At 39.4% G+C, this 19,238-nt stretch overlaps 1 protein-coding gene across 3 annotated transcripts; it reads right to left on the bottom strand.

Annotated features, from left to right (window-relative positions):
• Positions 1–1,629: 1,629 nt before the first annotated feature.
• On the bottom strand, positions 1,630–17,864 carry capn12 (calpain 12). 3 transcript variants are annotated; one of them, XM_079675088.1, is made up of 23 exons: positions 17,443–17,864; positions 16,374–16,443; positions 15,491–15,609; positions 11,751–11,884; positions 11,463–11,634; positions 11,296–11,379; positions 7,231–7,316; positions 7,078–7,155; positions 6,415–6,602; positions 6,269–6,333; positions 6,044–6,238; positions 5,948–5,959; positions 5,754–5,833; positions 5,227–5,349; positions 4,462–4,498; positions 4,290–4,361; positions 4,155–4,200; positions 3,743–3,804; positions 3,350–3,418; positions 3,192–3,270; positions 2,960–3,076; positions 2,279–2,331; positions 1,630–2,191 (listed from the first exon to the last, which is right to left on the bottom strand). In XM_079675088.1, exons 1-23 carry the CDS (start codon positions 17,641–17,643, stop codon positions 2,165–2,167), a joined length of 2,169 nt encoding a protein of 722 aa, XP_079531214.1. In that variant the 5' UTR covers positions 17,644–17,864; the 3' UTR covers positions 1,630–2,164. The 3 variants fall into 3 exon arrangements, with proteins under 3 accessions (XP_079531214.1, XP_079531215.1, XP_079531213.1); XM_079675089.1 differs by having other exon boundaries at positions 6,044–6,235; positions 17,443–17,863; XM_079675087.1 differs by having other exon boundaries at positions 6,044–6,333; positions 17,443–17,861.
• Between the last annotated feature and the right edge of the window lie 1,374 nt (positions 17,865–19,238).

Below are 19,238 nucleotides of genomic sequence, written 5' to 3'. Positions count from 1 at the left end.
TTATTTGTTTTTCTCACTTTTTTTACGCCTCTCGGGGCTTCCCTAATTATCTGAACTTCAATAAATAATGTTTTGTAAGGGATGACAGTCATTTTGGTTGTCCAAATGTTTGAAAAAATGTTAGTGTTATAGTTAGTTAATTTGTGTTTGGATTCAAAGGTTTTAGAGAGGGGTAATTAATAACATAATATGTTTAGCCATGTTAGCGGAGTGACTGCATGGTCTACGGTTTGGTCCAAACTGAAATACCTCAACAACTATTCGATGAATTGGTGTGATTTAAAAACATATTTTATTCATGGTTCAAAGAGGATGGATCCTACACCTCTTTGTGATCCGATACTTCTCGTGGTATTTCATAACATATCCCAACAACTTTTGAATTGCACATTCAAGCTTATGAGGATGAATTGTTATAACTTTGGGGATCTTGTGACGTTTCATTATTTCAGGGTTTGTCCAATAGTTTGGGTTATGACAAAATGGCTACCTGCAAAACGAATGATATTCCCACCAGCCTGTGCTTTGTTTTTAACGTACATTTAATTTGACCTGTTATCAGCATTTACTTTGAAACTCTGCAGTGCCCAAGTACAGCCAAGCACAGCCTCTGGCCTTACTGTAGTTCTAGTTTATTAGCTTTTCTTAAACAGAATGACTGAAAGAACACGTGCATGAGTCCTGTGAGGCCTGCAGATGTTTTTAAAAGCCTTGTTGAGGCTACACCTATCAATGGCTGGGTAAATGTAAAGCTGACACAAAAGCAGGAGGAAGCAGAGGGTTTGGAAACATTTCAATCAAATGATAAAGCAGGTAGAGTATGGAGAGGAATCTATTGGTCCTTCCTGTCGTCCTCTCACAGTGTAGATGGCCGGTTGCTGAGGATAACCTGTGTGCTCACCTAATGATGAACAGTGAGGGGTGTGTGAGCAAAGGTGCTATAATTAGCTGCATGTGTAAAAATGACATTTCTGTGTGTGTTTGTGCATTCGAGCAGCTGTGTGTGTGTAACGGAGAGGAGGAGGAGGCAGATTGTGAGACTCTGACAGTTACTAGAGGGAACATGAGGGGGGAGAAATAGGGAGGGATGGATAGAGGGAGTGAGAGGAGGAGGCGAGTGCGTGTTGACGCTGTACGTGGCGTCAGCGCGATAAGAATAGAGATTGTGCGTGTTACGCTGCTGAGACATAAACCTCACACCCTCAGTGGGGCAGGCAGTGCTGACTGTGTGTGTGTGTGTGTGTGTGTGTGTGTGTGTGTGTGTGTGTGTGTGTGTGTGTGTGTGTGTGTGTGTGTGTGTGTGTGTGTGTGTGTGTGTGTGTGTGCGTGCGTGTGTGTGTGTGTGTGTGTGTGTGTGTGTGTGTGTGTGTGTGTGTGTGTTCACAGATATTACCCTTGCTATGTTCATGTGTGCATGGATGAGTAAACTGTTGGTCTTGCAGTGATTTTTTATCTTCTTGTATTTTTACAGTTAATACTTTCTTTCATCTTTAGTCATTAGAAACACATTTACTTTTCATCAAATTTCTGAAAATCAACTTGATAATAACTTTGAGAAAAGGGATAATAACATGTAACAATATTTAGGTTTGGAAACGATTAGCATATAAAAGACACAAGGAATAAGGACACCTTTAAACACATCTTTAATGATGATATCGATTTCATTACAATGTGAAGTAATATAATTGTATTACATAACAATTAAATGATACTCATGCATATTCTGCATATTATATTGTATACATTGTGTTTATGTGTATGTGTAAGGGCATCTTCCTCGTACATTTGGTATACTTTATATATTAAAGTTGTTATATTATTGATTAATATTCAATTATTATACCTCCTATTTATTAAAATCCTTACCTTTCCTTTGTGGGTAGTGTTCTGGGCAGCAACTGCATTTGAATGTGCAATCCTGTATTGTATAATGACAATGAAGCTGACCTTTAACCTATATCAGGCCATATTCATAAGTATAACGAAAGGTACATGAATCATAAAGAATAAAACAATGGCTGAGCAACGCGTGAACTAAGCCACCGCTGTTGCTTTGGAATAAGGTTTTAAAGACACTTTATATTTGTCTTCGTTGTTTAATAATCAACGGCATGCTGTGTTCAGCTGGGTGTAAGATAGAGACCCTCATCACAAAGCGTCTTCACACTGTCAGGAATTGAAGCAGCCACTGTGGAGGAACAGCAGAGAGCAGAAACAATAAGAAACGTGTTCAGGTCACCATGAACACACAACACAGCATTTGGCAGATACTCACAGAGTTGATACCTCTGTCTTTCACATCCTGACTGGTTTCTGATTCATACAGCGCTGAGGAGAAGAGGGAGGAAATGACTGTATTCAGTATCACTGCAACAATGAATAACTTCTGCATCTGGTTTAGATCCTGTCGAGAAATCTGAATTTATTTAGTAATAGCCCTAATATGAATAAAACGTATAACGTAAACCAAAACATGAAAATATTTCACTCAAATGTTCAATTTAACTTGGCCAAAAGTTACACATCTTAATCATAACAAGGGAGACATGATAAGTATATTTGAATTAGGTAAAGGAATAATACAACAAAGAAAAAGTCTGAGTAAGTAAAAATGGCAAAGTACACATGTATTATCAGCAAAATATACTTAATGTATCAAATAAAAAGTATTATTTTTGCATCAACATTTTACTGTGACTGATATACTGCTTAAGTGTCCTTGTTAGATTTTTTAGGGTTAAGTGCAGATGGGTCAAAAATAAAATACCACTGTAGAGCTTACTGTGTGTGCGTGTGTGTGTGGTGTGTGTGTGTGTGTTTGTGTGTGTGTGTGTGTGTGTGTGTGTGTGTGTGTGTGTGTGTGTGTGTGTGTGTGTGTGTGTGTGTGTGTGTGTGTGTGTGTGTGTGTGTGTGTGTGTGTGTGTGTGTGTGTGTGTGTGTGTTGTGTGTGTCTTACCAAAAAGCTTCTGCATCCTGGTGACACATGACACATAGCTGTGGAAGGGCATGTGAAGTTCTCCTGATGCAAAGCGCTCAGACAGCAGCTCAACCACCTTGCTATCACACTGCATTCCTGAGAAACAGAGAAGTGAACAACGGTGTGAAAACCAAACAACCACCACAATAGGTGCACAGTGTGGCGTGTGTGTGTAATTGTGTATGTGTGTGTGTTTCTGTTGTGTGCATACCAACAGCTTGCAGCGCTGTGCTGAGTTCAAAGGGGCTCATGGTCCCAGAAGAGTCCTCATCAAACTGGAAAAATATGGACTGAAAAAGAAAGCAGCATCAGAATAAGCAATGATGTAACAACCCGATTTTTAATACACACTGACACAAACACACACACCTGCAGATTTCGCAGACTGGACAGCAGGGTTTCTGTTTGTTTACGGGTGAGACTGGAGCGCCCTTTAGTCTGTCAGCAGAGTTAAGGAAAGAAGACTGAAAAGGTAAAGTTATGAGGAATGTTAATAAAGTTTTGAATGTGAAGTCCACTGAGACAAATGTAACATTTGTGATATTGGGCTATATAAATAAACATTGATTGATTGATTGATTGAATGATACCAGAGATCAATTAAGTTAATAGCTCAAGAAAAACACCTTATTTCTGTAGGACAGAGTAAACTAGACATACATGCAGAGCAGTCAAAGTCTAACAAGCTTAACAAGCGTTCTGAACTACAAGGAGACTGGATTTTGAGTTATATTAAAGAATATACTGAGGACAAAAGGATACATCCTCTCCAAAGATGAGCTGTCGGCATGTCTCCAGTGGCAGATGGTAATCTTTCTCAAGAGCTGTGATTACAGGAAGAAAGGCGCAGATTGATGAACTGAACGAAAACAATGGTTTTAATTGAATTAAGATGGGGAAAGGTGAAGGCAAGGACAAGTTTAATCACTTTTATTACTTATTACTTTATTGCCAAGCTCGATGTACTCTGACTGCAGCTACATGAGCTTCTGTCTAGACTGGTGGCGACCTCTGAGGCTCCACTAGGCCAACTTTTAAGAGAAAGCTTTACTACTTTGCTCCCATCTAGTGGCTATTACGGGTATTAGATAGTCAAATACCACTTTTTGGGAAGCTTTGTGTTATTTTCAAATGCAGCTAAAACATGTGAAACCTAATATTTAAGATGTTCTACCTGTGTTGAACAGCTTCATGAGCTCCTTGGCATTCAGTCTGTCATCCTGTCGGGGGAGACAAAAGCAATACCATGAGCAAAGGCCTCAAATTCACACTTTTATAAAAAACGGATAAAGTGAGGACGACTTCTTACAGGGCCGGCATCCTCATCAAAAGTCTTCAGAACTTTCAATTGATCCTCTGGAGAGACCGGGGTAGCCATTACCTGTTTGGCACAAACACAGAACAAACGTAAACATATAATAATCTTTTAGTCAGCTGCAGATGGGTGACATGTGTGGAGTGGACGAGACAGATAAACTCACCGGGAGGAACCCAGAGGAGCAAGTGAAGTCCTGACTCCTGAAACAAAAAGTCCACAACAGATTGTCTCTTTCCTTAATTAATGTTATACAATTAGAAATAATGTATTATAATAAGTTGATTCACTAATGCATGCTGGCTCGATTTAGACTTCAAAATTATTTTTATTATCTTCCTATTAAAATTATTTAAAAAATCTGAAACTCAGGGGTATCTCCTGTGAAAGTTAACATACCTTGGAAATAATCAAGTAGGGGAAACACAACTCAGCTTAAATGTACCTTACTTGCCATGTTTCTTAGAAACCTAGAAATAATTAATAAAGTGGTCTGCCAATTAATAAGAAAAAAAAACATTAATCTCCACTCCAGGAAGCTGAAGAGGGTGATTATAGTTATAATGAGTACTAGCGCTCAGCTGTGTAATTGACTGTTGTTTCTGACAGAAGCCATGATGAATCAGCCTATTGCTATTAAGACTAAATACAATTTTCTAAATACACAGTAGCTTAATGTTGTATGTTTGAGTGTAGGTACAGGGGAGTGTGGGTGACTATGACTGGGCCTTTGAGAGTGGGTGAGGCAGGAGGTGATGCAGGGACTCTCAGGAAGTATTCTTTGACGCTTATAACAATTACAAAATGCTGCTTTAAAAAATAACCGTTTTTTGTAGAGGAAAGTAGAGGAATAATAAATTCAGCAAATAAGTCTTCTTTTGATTTTTGTTCCATGTTTTAAGCCCCCAATGCTAAACCCCTTCCATCTTACCCCAAAGTGTTTCCGGTCTTGGCAAAAATGCGGACATAGAACTCTCCGGGCTGGTTGGGTCGGTAGGTGGACGGCACGATGATGTAGTTCCCCGGGTCCAGATGCATCTTCCTCCACGTTCCCCTGCGGGACGTAACAGATAATGAGTTACATTTATATATTTACACCATTACGGCCATATACAACCATAAGTACTCTTGGATACATTTTATGGATTGACATTGTTGTTTTATCTGTATGTCCCTCACTTGGTTATTGGCGGCCCTGGCAAAATTATTATAATTTTTCTTTGGATGAGAAAGTATTTTATTTTTTGCAAAAGGTTGGAAAATTACTACTTTTGAGGAACCGATTTGTTAAATTGAGGCAAACATTTGAAGGGATTACTCTTGATTTACGGCACATTAATCACAATAAGCAACATTTACTGTGGCCTATAGTACTAAGTGAACAGAATGCTGATTTTATCAAAAGGTTATTGAAGAATTACAAATGAACAGTCATTATTCTTCATGATGCTGTTTTACCTCTGAGCCATATATTTTCCAGAGCGACCCACGGGGCGAGTGGTCATGAAGAAGTGGCGGCTCAAACACGCACCCTGGAGCTGTATGAAGAAAGATATTACAAGACCTTTATACATTATTACTGAGAATATTGGATTATTGTTATTATTTTAAGCAGATAATGATTATTTCTCCATTGGCCATAAACCACTTACCTCAGTTGGAACCTGCAAATGAAAGAAACACAAAGACAGATATTAGTTTATTCAGGAAACAATATTAATTCAATAAATATATAAAAGTCATGTGACCTGATAGATGTGGAAAGCAATGTGGAGGAAGTTGAGTTTATTCTTCTGCCTGCGGTCTTTCTGCAGCATCTCCACCAGCACGGTGCACTTTTTTGCTTTCTGCTTCTGTTTCTCTGCTCTCTGCTTCTCCTCTGCGGTCATCGGCTCATCATCGTCGTCATCTTCGTCATCATCATCATCATCATCATCATCATCATCATCATCATCATCATCATCATCATCATCCTCCAACTGTGGCTGGTCCTGCTCCGTCAGAACCAACTGGTACTGAGGATTTTTCCAGAAGGATCCTGAGGGAATAAAAGTTTGATGAATAAAAAAAAAAGATCAATGGAGCTTTAATGTATGTAAATGTATAGACTTTAACATACGGTTGTATCTGCGGCTGCCACCAGCAGTACTTCCCGTTACCCAGAATCCTTCATGTTCAGTGATGTTCCAGATAGACGGGGAAGCAGGAGAGGAAGGGGAGGCTGTGATTCCCTCCTCAAGATTGTCAGGATTCAGACTGCAGAGCTCCACGATGTCAAACTGGTTGTGGAAGTCCTCGACACTGATCCTGATAGAGAGGAAGATTTACATCAGAGAGCTTATAGTTTTCAGAGCCAGTATTCACTCAATTTCTTTAGATAAGTACAATTTCAAAGTACTTACTTTACTTGAGTAATAGATTAGTTAGAAAATGCATACTCACAAAGCTGAAAACTATTTTTTAGAGATACGTGTTCTCATCTGACAGCTCCACAACCAACACATGATGATCTTACATGATGCATATATGTAGATTACACTACAGCAGTTAATTAAGCAGTGGAAATTAAATAAGAAAATACAAATGGACACCAGTAATATGCAGTTTACTCGTTGATGCAACAGTTAATTTAATCAAGACACATAAAAATACTGAAAGTAATCATTTCCCTTTTACTTAGGAAAGGCTTTTAACGCAGGACTTATACTTGCAGTGGAGTATTTTCACAGTGTGGTTTTAGTGTTTAAGTAGAGGAGGAGGAATATTAAGTACCTCCACTTACCAGAACTCTCCATCTTCTTTCTTCTTCAGCTCAATCCTTTCTTTCTCCTCTTTGACCACGTCATCCCACTCCTTACTCCTGCAGCCACACAAAGAGAAAGTGAGTGGGTGAGCTCTTTCTTTACAAACGTTAAAAAACAGGAAGCTTACTCACTTGTCACTCCAGGGTCCGCGATACTCGATAAAACCCCAAGGGTTCCTCAGCCTCAGCAACAAAATCTCATTGGACGCTTTCATCACCTGTTGAGTGATGAGAGAAGAAACTCATTCTAAAATATTGTTTGGCGGTTCTCAGTGTGTTACTTGCTTGTAATAAGAGATGAGATGAGTCAAAGGTTGGCCAAAATATATCCACAAGGTCATGAGTAGCTTTTCTGGAGCATTTGATCGTATCACATGGTCGTCTACTGTCCAAAATCAAGAATGAGATTTACAATGTTTAAAGGGGCCCTGTTATGTGTTTTGGGGGTTTCCCTTTCCTGTAGTGTGTTAAATCAACACATCCTCACTCCCAGGTCGGCCTATGTTGACGTTATGTCAAGTCCCCTGTGTCGGCTTTTTCCAACGCAAGGGGGCGGCCCTTCTATATAGCTCTCTAAACGTATGTTGTAGACCAGGGGTTCCCAAACTTTTCAGCCCGCGACCCCCAAAATAACAGTGCCAGAGACTGGCGACCCCCTGTCGACGGGGGGGAGGGGGGGGGGGGGGGTGCTAGTGAATTAATTTGTTTGTAAAGTTTGAGAAACAGAGCCTCGTTGCGGGGAAATTATACAGATGGCTAGACCGCCCCTGAAAATGTCTATGCAAACGTTATTATTAATAATAATAAAAAAATACAAATTATACCAAAAATTAATTAATTTTTTTTTTAAATATATTTTGATTTTGTAATCATCTTGCGATCCCCACTTTGGGAACCCCTGTTGTAGACAACTTGAGATCGCGAGCGAATGCTACCCGCAGATCCATTCTCACAGCGTTTATCAAACTTTTTCTTACTCAATATCAAGCCACACTTATTGTTTTTACTTCTTTATTTTAATTGAATAATGTAGGACTTTTGTTGCTGTCAGTTATGGGGAGAGTCTCTACTGGGAGTTTTAGTTTTAAAAGAAGTTTTCATATTTCCCATAATAAGAAGTTGCCAGTATTAAACTGTGTACATCCCTGGAGGTTTAGGGGATAGGAACACTCACATTTAAAACAATACATGGGTGAAAATGGCTTGTGCCCATAATGGTCAGCATTAATATATACCCACATGCCAGCTAAGTTCAGAAGAGATTTATTTAACAGCTGGTCTTATGTCTGTGACCCCTCCTGTTGTTAATTGATAAGCCTGAAACATGCACTTGTCAAGGTTCAGAGGCAAATCTGGCAGTAGCCATCGATCATCTTAAGATAAGATATAATTTATTGATCCCAAGTTGGAAACATTTGCGTTACATCAGCATGTGTAACAGTTGTAAATATGCAGTGGTGTTTATTTGTAAATCATTTAGTATAATCACACAAATTCTGTGTTTTATATTGAATAATTCTGTGTTCTTTATTTATTGAATGTTCAATACCTGACAAGGAGATGAAAAACTTGGGTCGCAGGTTCCTCAACAGTGCATTAAAAGACATCTATCAATATGTGTATACCTCCACCATTAAACTGTCGTATTCTGCACATTTCTTATACTATCTACATACCTCTAGTATACTACATATGTATAATATCAGTTAAAATAAGTGCTTAAACATACAGTGGTTAACATTACAGGAAAGCAATATTAGTACTTTGTCAGGCTTAATATTTATACCCCCAAAGCTTTTTTCTTATTCAAAATAAGACCTTAACCTAAAGTATTCTTTAATGTTTAAATAAAGCCTTATTAGTTTTTCTGTCTGTGTCTCCTATTAATATTTAATAATAAAAATAATACATTTCAATAACGTGCTTTAACCACCAGGTGTCGCTTTCTATCAGCTGTGCACCGTTATGGTGTAATATAGTCTATCTACCAATTGGATCAAATATAAAAGTCAGCCGAATTAGTATTGATACTGCGAGGAGACTTATATTGTGAAGAGAAATTGAAGATTTTGTTTAATTGCTGATATATTTATGATCCACGTCACTATTCAGTTTCGGCGGCAGTTGTTCATGTTTGTCTAGAAGTCTTCTCATCAGGGCTCTATCAATAGCGAACTACGGCAGATATGTAATATTTAATGCAGCCGAACCGTGTATTACAATGCCGTTATGTGATGACCTGCAAAGAGAAAATCAAGCAAACTCGGAATAAAGTATCATTTTATTTAAAAACAAAATGTTTTCGTATTTCACATAAACAGGAAATCCGGTTAACTAATCCGTGGGTGAATAATGTAATCACCACATTACACACATCCCTTCACATTTACATTTAAATGTACATTAAAGTATTTCGTGAGGCCTTCTAAAATGTTTTTAAATATAATTAGGGTTGTAGTTGAAGAGTTTGTAAATTATTGCGTTGCCTGGCAACGCATTCGCACAACGGCATAACTCTCCCCATAACTGGCGGCAACAAAAGTCCAACATTATTCCATTAAAATAAAGAAGTAAAAACAATAAGTGTGGCTTGATATTGAGTAAGAAAAAGGTTGATAAACGCTGTGAGAATGGATCTGCGGGTAGCATTAGGCGCATTCACACCGCAATACTTTTCCCACAAAGGTTCATGAGAACTTAGTTCATCAGAACTCTTTAGTTCTGATGAACTAAATACAGATCGCGTTCACACCGGAATAAATCCCTGGGGGTGGATTAGGCAAATGAAGCCGCTGACGTCACTTCTTCTTCTTCTGCTTTGGGTTTACTGGCAGACCGCAAACAACTTCACGGCGTATACTGCCGCCCAAAATCCCCGGCCGGAAGTCCCCGGTTGTTGGGGACTTGCTTCAGTAGAAGCTGCTGGGATTCCCAGCAGCTTCTACTGAAGCCTTCCGAGTAAATCGCCAGAACGCCGACACCTCCTCATCTCCACCGCTCCCATGTTTTATTTTGTGTTGCCATAAGTTAGTCTCTCTGCGTTTCTGCGATGGGCTAATGCTAATGCTAATAATGCTAATAAAATGGTGGCTTCACAACACTTTTTTTGAGTTTTACGGGGCGTGGTTTGCAATCCGCCCGGCCAATCAGAAATATAGCTCTTTTCTCACAAGAGAGCCGCATGAGAGTACCTGCTCTCTAGCAGGGACGGAAAAGGGGGTAAAAAGGTTCTCATTAACTAATTTTAGTTCCGGCTCTTTTTGGTGTGAACGCGACATTTCGGAACTATATCGGAACTAAAGTGGGAAAAGTACTCCGGTGTGAACGCGGCTATTCGCTCGCGATCTCAAGTCGTCTAAATCTACAACATACGTTTAGGGAGCTATATAGAAGCATATGGACATCCCGTAAAGTTGAAAATGTACGCTAAGGGCCGCCCCCTTGCGTTGGAAAAAGCCGACACAGGGGACTTGACATAACGTCAACATAGGCCGACCTGGGAGTGAGGATGTGTTGGTTAAATAGGTTTCAGTGCATGTAAATGGTCTGCAAAGCCAAATATCCCAAAGTTCCCCCCAGAAGGAGGTTCTCTGCTTAATACGCCTCGATTGGACTTCTTTGCTTACTTCCATAACATAATGACAACACTATGTAACACTCGTGCTTCTATTTGCCGGCGCTTCAACACATTCTACGTTATAGCCTAAAGGGCGGGAAATCTATAAGCTATTGACCAATCACAACAGAGCCGGCCAGCTAACCAACCAGAGCAGACTGGGCTCTGGTTTCAGACAGAGGGTGAAAAGAGGTACTGCAGCACAGGCAGTATGAGAAAAATAAAGAGCTTTTTGAACATTTAAAGGTGGGGTAGGTAATTTTGGAGAAACCAGCTCGAGTGCGCTAGAATTTGAAAATACACAGCCGGAAAAAATCTGCCACTTCCTTACAGAGCCCCTCCTCCAACACACACGAATGCGCACATGACCAATGGGGGCACGAGATAAGTTTGTGCCCACATGGAAGGCTGACAGGCAGGTAGGCCATCCAGTCTAATATTTTAGCCGGGCCGGCTAAAATATTAGAAAAGTTAATTAAAAGTGCATTAGATTTGATACCCATTAAAATTATGAAAATGAATTAGAAGATAAAATGACGTTGTTGTTTGGAAGTCTTTGTGGAAAACTGAGTCATACTGGCCTTGTCGGTGTCGGTGATGGCGTATGCGTGACCTTTTATCAGCCCGTTTCCTGTCACTTTACCGATTTCAAGGTAGCTGCTGGCCTGTGAAGACAGAGAGAAGAGCTGAAGTGGCTCTAAGGAGCATCGAGCAGTGCAGAGTGAACTTCTGGAGGTGTGTTGTTTACCTGGATGAAGCAGCTGAGCAGGCTTCCTCGAGACAGGGCGGCTGTCAGAGACCTCCAGAGGACTCGAGGGGTGCAGGATGAGACCTGCAGCGAGTATGCGATGCCTCCTGTAAAGTCCTCCATCCCCTCTGAGATGTTGCCCCCCTTCAGGCTTCCGTATGATCCGACTAACCTACAAACGATCAAGTGAGAAAGAGTATTTGTATCACTGCAGCAACACACAGAGAAAAGAGTGGGTGATCAGGGGCATTACAACCCTCAAACATATGCTTGGTAGTGGAAACTGACTTGGCGTAGGCCTTCTCCACCAGGGCGCTCCAATACTCATTACGGGTGTGAGAGTAGCTGAAGAGCAGACGGCCTTCACGCACTGGCAGCCTGTCGTCCACAACCACCTCCACCCACTCACCATACTGCCAGAACTGCTCAGCGAGAGGGAGGGAGAGATAGAGAAGAAACTGGTGTAATTTATCAGGAGGAAGGTTAGTCAGGAAACAAACCTGAACCTAAACAGGCAACAACATCACAGGGATTATTCAGCATAATCTCTGGTCAATACATTTAGCCTTAATCATTTTTTTAAAAAGGTTTTGTTTCCTCACTTTTGTATTCTTTGGATATTTTTGTTGTAGTGCAATATGCTTGTTGAATAGTGTTTCTGTGAATTATATCCACCCAGTGGACATGGCCTTATGTATGTATATATATACAGTGGGGCAAAAAAGTATTTAGTCAGCCACCAATTGTGCAAGTTCTCCAACTTCAAAAGATGAGAGAGGCCTGTAATTTTCATCCTAGGTACACTTCAACTATGAGACACAGAATGGGGGGAAAGAATCCAGGAAATCAAATTGTAAGATTTTTAATGAATTAATTGGTAAATTCCTCTGTAAAATAAGTATTTGGTCACCTACAAACAAACAATATTTCTGGCTCTCATAGACCTGTAACTTCTTCTTTAAGAGCCTCCTCTGTCCTCCACTTGTTAACTGTCTTAATGGCACCTGTTTGAACTCGTTATCAGTATAAAAGACACCTGTCCACAACCTCAAACAGTCACACTCCAAACTCCACTATGGCCAAGACCAAAGAGCTGTCAAAGGACACCAGAAACAAAATTGTAGACCTTCACCAGGCTGGGAAGACTGAATCTGCAATAGGTAAGCAGCTCGGTGTGAAGAAATCAACTGTGGGAGCAATTATTAGAAAATGGAAGACACATGCAAGATCTCACCCCGTGGGGTCAAAATGATCACAAGAACGGTGAGCAAAAATCCCAGAACCACACGGGGGGACCTAGTCAATGACCTGCAGAGAGCTGGGACCAAATTAACAAAGGCTACCATCAGTAACACACTACGCCGCCAGGGACTAAAATCCTGCAGTGCCAGACGTGTCCCCCTGCTTAAGCCAGTACATGTCCAGGCCCATCTGAAGTTTGCTAGAGAGCATTTAGATGTTCCAGAAGAGGATTGGGAGAATGTCATATGGTCAGATGAAACCAAAATAGAACTTTTTGGTAAAAACTCAACTAGACGTGTTTGGAGGAGAAAGAATGCTGAATTGCATCCAAAGAACACCATGCCTACTGTGAAACATGAGGTTGGAAACATCATGCTTTGGGGCTGTTTTTCTGCAAAGGGACCAGGACGACTGATCCGTATAAAGGAAAGAAGGAATGGGGCCATGTATCGTGAGATTTTTAGTGACAACCTCCTTCCATCAGCAAGGGCACTGAAGATGAAACGTGGCTGGGTCTTTCAGCATGACAATGATCCCAAACACACCGCCCGGGCAACGAAGGAGTGGCTTCGTAAGAAGCATTTCAAAGTCCTGGAGTGGCCTAGCCAGTCTCCAGATCTCAACCCCATAGAAAATCTTTGGAGGAAGTTGAAAGTCTGTGTTGCCCAGCGACAGCCCCAAAACATCACTGCTCTAGAGGAGATCTGCATGGAGGAATGGGCCAAAATACCAGCAACAGTGTGTGAAAACCTTGTGAAGACTTAAAGAAAACGTTTGACCTCTGTCATTGCCAACAAAGGGTATATAATAAAGTATTGAGATTAACTTTTGTTATTGACCAAATACTTATTTTCCACCATAATTTGCAAATGAATTCTTTAAAAATCAGACAATGGGATTTTCTGGATTTTTTTTTTCTCATTTTGTCTCTCATAGTTGGGGTATACCTAGGATGAAAATTACAGGCCTCTCTCATCTTTTTAGGTGGGAGAACTTGCACAATTGGTGACTGACTAAATACTTTTTTGCCCCACTATATATATATATATATATATATATATATATATAACAGACAAATATATATATATATATATATATATATATATACGTTTATCCAAACTTCATCTAACATGAGATAGGAAAGATCATCTAACTTTTGGCACATTATACTGATTTCTGTTTTACATCTTATGTGATTTGAATCACTTTAAATTGCCTTGTTGTGCAAACCTGCTATTCACATACTTAGTACAGTATCACATGTTTTATTAAGAAAGCTTTTAAGACACATTAAATAAACCCTACATTTTTTAAACCACCAACCGAGGCAGATACTGGCCATGACTTAAGGTGTGTACTGTCAGGTGTACACAAAACCTGTGTGTGTGTGTGCGTGTGCGTGTGCGTGTGTGTGTGTGTGTGTGTGTGTGTGTGTGTGTGTGTGTGTGTGTGTGTGTGTGTGTGTGTGTGTGTGTGTGTGTGTGTGTGTGTGTGTGTGTGTGTGTGTGTGTGTGTGTGTGTGTGTGTGTGTGTGTGTGTCAGGGGGAGTCACTGCCTGCATGTCTGGACTGCTCTCCCATCACCCTGACAAGGCATAAATACTTTCCAATCCTTCTGCCCTGCTTGTCAAGTCTTGTCTTGTCTCATCTCCCTAACAGTCTCTGAAGGTCCAACACTCTGGAGAAAATATTTTCTGAGCAGATAATGATCCATATCTAACGACTGTGTTTGCTTTGAACTGATTGAATCATCAAATAATGCCATATGTATTGTATCTGTGCTAGTCAGAGCCTGTGCATGATCTCTAAATGTAATAGCTTCTGATAAGGTGAAGATTAGTTTTCACTTTTGTCTCTTTGCAGGATAAGTTGATACCTGTTTGATCTGTTATTAAATGACGCATCTGTAAAAGCACGGAACCTAAAGCAGTATACAGCTCAATGACAATAGGCTAAATGTCATATTAGATAGAATATGAATCACTTTAGAGACAGAGAATTAGTCCTTGCTTAGAAGAAGTTACATAACATGTGAATTAGTTGTTAATAATAAATCCAACTTAATATCTATAATGATCTTCAATACATAATTGATTACAACCAACACAAACTTTGTTATATATTTGGCCTGTGATCAGCACTTATTGAGCTTCAAACACACCCAGAAATGTGTTTTATACTTTATATGTAATATAATTTTAAAGGCACTTGCTCGCTACGTTTTCATAGAGGTTGATGCCTAGCAACGTCCCAAACACAACAAAAAAGAGAAAATTCAGGTCATTAGGGATCTCAACAGATACACACCTACTAAACCCTTTAAGTAGTGAGCCAGAGGGACTGTTTAGAATATAACTTCTTTTAAGGAAACTCATTTTGCCTTAAAAACCCCTATTGTGTCAGTTGATTTCATTCTCACATTGTGCATACTTCAAAACAAAGTAACATATTACCACAAAATGTGATTGTTTGTCTAAAGCATCAAGCATCAGCCACACTTCCACCTAAAACGCTTATTTGCAGGTGCAATAAATGATTAAAACTTAGATGCAATTACAGCTTATAATAATAATTTGTTTTCCTAAAGAATATAGGCCCTAAAGCAACATGCGTTAAGTCTAAGAAAAGGCAGGGGATGAGATTGAGCTGCAGGGCAACGATAAAGGATATGAGGAAGACTTATTTTTGTTGGTCAGCAGCAAACAAGGTGTGAGTCTCAACTCACTCGATTGGGGAGATAATTACAACTTTTCTCATCAGAAAGAACAGTGCTGGGAGTCAACTTACCCTAAAATGGAAGATCCCTGCGTAAGGCTTGGACAGGCTTTGGTTGGGCGGCACCACCTTCACAAAGAGTTTGGGGTGCATGGTGAGACAGGACAGCGACGCCAGCAGCCAACAGTTACCTGATTCACAAGAATACACACAAGAAGCTGACATGAACACATCTGAGAAGATACTTAGTGTTTTATAATAAGTGATTCGTTTTTTACATAAAAGCCCAGAACGCACTGGTCTCCCATGAAGCATTATCCATGTTCTCATCAATGCTCTTTGAACCAGGCTCACGCACACAAAAACATAATAGGCCACATTCCTTTCCAACAGAAAACATCTGTTACATGTTGTGTTCCTGGATGTCGCAAGAAGATACTTTCTTCAAACACAAGAAGACAAGCAAGAGGACCAAGGAGTTTGGTATTGATCAGTACAATATGTCCATAAACTGGTATCATAAACTATCAATTGAGAAATCTCAGAGGGGAGGAGGGAAGTTTGCTTTTTTGTGGTTCACCACAAACAATAAGAGAGATTTGTGAGGACTAATGAAGACAGGGACTGGACCCTCGCAGATTTAAAGTTAAGGGAACACAGAGTGCCTCTCCTCTTTCCCCCTCACTGAGTGATAGAAGTTTGGTCCCTGGAGCTGTTCGGTGCAGACATCCAGTTCTGGATGAAGTCATTGTATTTGACTGTAATTAAGTAATTAGAATAAAATGAACCACTGAATGGGTTCAGCATTTTACTTTGCACCAGAATGTTTTTGAATGCCAGTTGAAGACAATTCATCAGGACACATGCCAGTTCCTCATCACTCCGGTAGAGAAGATGAGCAGAGGGCGAGGCCGATATGAATGTGTTTGTTGAAGTTTTACAGATGTGTACTCACCCAGTTGGCCCTGACAGATGTCAGTGGTCCCAGTCGTGCCCTCCACAAACACAGCGTTCTCACTGATTTCCTTCACAAGGAGCAGAGGAAAATGTGAGCACAGCATGATTAACACCACAAACGTCATTAGTACATGTGATGAGAGAAGACGTTTTAAGAAAAGGTTTAAAAATGATTGGATAAATCAATCCGACATAATTAATAATTAACACTTCTTAAAATTATAATAATAACAACCTGAATCCTCCTTTAAACTGAAATACCAAAATAACACCAGTTCCAGCTACTTAAGTATGAGTATGTTCTCGTTTTATTTAATCATATATGACATATTGAATTGAATATATTTTGTTTACGGACTGGTGGTCGGACAAAACAAGTCATTTTAAGACATTTACGAAAATTTGAAAACATTATCAAATGCTGATTATATTAACCAAACCATTTACCAAGGGAGAAAAGGAAACAGATAAATCATATAAAATGTATAAAACTAAAACTAACTCAAACGTATCATTAAAGACAGCCCTGTTGTTAATTCTTATTAATCCCTTTTTACTTTGTAATGTATTATATCAGCTAAAATTAACATTTTCCTTATGTTGTACCTTACCTCTCAAAAATGTTTTCTGGCTTGGAGATTACTTTAATGAAAGTACTTTAATGAAAGTTTTATTCCTGATATTATTTGGTTACATTTTGCCCCTCTAAAGGAAACTGCTCCAGGAGACCTGAGCCACACCTTCAGTTGCTTTCTACACCTCAGCAACAAATAGAGTCTTTGTGAGCAAGCAAAGCCAACAAGATACTAAATTACATTTCACATTATGAGTGGCTTAAACAAATGAACACACCTTCCGTTGGTTTTAAACAAAATGTTATTGTGCCAGCAGAATATTTTTGATATGGAAGCAGCACTTTATCAAATATGTATTCCTTTTTGTTATGGCTGTGGAGGAAGCTATAACATGACATGCATAGTTATTGATTCTTCAACAACTGATGTTGAATAAATGATTAGAATGTAATCCAAAAACGCAACTGGAACTCTTTGCACAACTTTATCTACCTTGGGTCGCTGCCACTTGATCGCCTTCTTTGGATCCGCATCTTCCGGTAAACCAATGGACTTCTGCTCCGCCAGGAAGGTCGGGTCAGCGAACATCTTTCCGGACTTCAGACACTCTTCCAGCAGAGACTTGAAGTCCTGATCCATGAACTTGATCGGGTTCTCGATGGAGCCAAGAGGTGCCTTCTTGTTGTTCGCCATGCTGAATCTGCAGTCAAAATCTTTATCCGCACAATGTTCTAGCAGCTGGTGCTTAAATACAGTAAAAAGCGCACACTCCCCGCAGCCAGAGAGGGACACTCCTCGGCTCTGCCCAGCCCGCAAAGGTATGCAGAGCGCCGGGGGCCGAGGAGAGCTGGAGTCGGAGTAATGACACGGTGCCAAAAGCCTGTTTGATCCCTTTTTATTTATCGTCCATCCTATCATACTGACAGAAAGAGGCAACAGCTTCATCCAAAGCACACAACAGCTGTAACAAAGCAAAACAATGTTTACCACAGAATATCGTCATTATTAAATACAAAAATGTAAGCACACAGAGCTTGGATTAAAGGATTTCCAGAATAGAATTGAACCACATTCAAGCCCTATGACATAGACATTTTAGGAATATAAAAGCACCAATCAGTGCTGTAATACATAGAAAGAGGTGCAAATAAAAATAATTGAACAAATAATTAGGTAGGCTACGTATGATGTAGAAATAGAGAAATTAGATCAAAAGCAATTCAAGTGTGTGTCAAGGAAATACCTATCCGTCTTGTCTTTTAAGGAAACTGATATTAACCACACTGGAGCATATCGACAGACACATTGAATGATCTTGCGTTTGTTATTGTTGTGTCTAATAGAAGGTTGCTTAGATGCAGTATGTAGCCTGCAGTACATCACATGAGACTCTAGGTGTCAGTCTCCTCCACGTAAAGGCACCAGACCACAAACACACATGTGCTGGTTTACTGTGAATCATGGTGCTGGTGTGATTATACATAAGGCTGTGTAGAGAAATGTATCTTCATACAAGATCTAAAGAAAAAGCAATCAACAATAATGAGTTTAAATATCAATGTAGGAGGTTCATGTCAGATTGAATTGCAATAGACAGTATAATTGGTCAGCTATAGAAGAGGCCTAATAATGTCCTTTAATAAGTGTTCTGCAACACAAAACTGAGGTATAAAGTGAGCTTTAAACATTTTTTTCACTGTGGCAAATTTAACTTACTAATTAAAATGTCTCTAAAAATGCCTTCTCTTGTTAGATGAGAGAAAATAGGTAAGTTGTGAAAAAGTTGATTTATCTACAATAAGTCTATTCGTTTTTTTATTGTATAATTGACATAGGTGTTTTAATATTACTGCAGTGATCATCATTTATACATTTGCAAAACGATAAGCAGTTGTATGTCAATGTTTGCTAAATTGATATAACTGCAGGAAAAACATGCAGATTATTATTATATTTATTCGGACAAACCTCTGACCCTGTTTTAGTAACTTGTTCATTATTAAAGACAATTGTTATACACACTCTATTAATCACTTACTGAATTCTACAACCAGAGAGTTGGTGGTTTATTGAAAGGTACTTTAAAGACTGAGCAAGATACATTTATAAACAAGAAAACCCAAAACATTGTCTGATGAAAGGCCTATATCAGTAACCCTATACGTTTTTAGTTAGTATTTCTAGATCTTTTTATAAAACCAAATGTATTCCAATGGAAGAACATTATTTCACCTTTCCTTTTATAAGTTTACCTTCCAATATTATCACATTCCTGAAAAAAAATCTAG

The sequence above is a fragment of the Notothenia rossii genome (genome assembly GCF_949606895.1).
Source record: "Notothenia rossii genome assembly, chromosome: 4".
Lineage (NCBI taxonomy): Eukaryota > Metazoa > Chordata > Actinopteri > Perciformes > Nototheniidae > Notothenia > Notothenia rossii.
The sequence above is the reverse complement of the archived record's forward strand: the minus strand, read 5'-3'. Positions and strand labels throughout refer to the sequence as shown.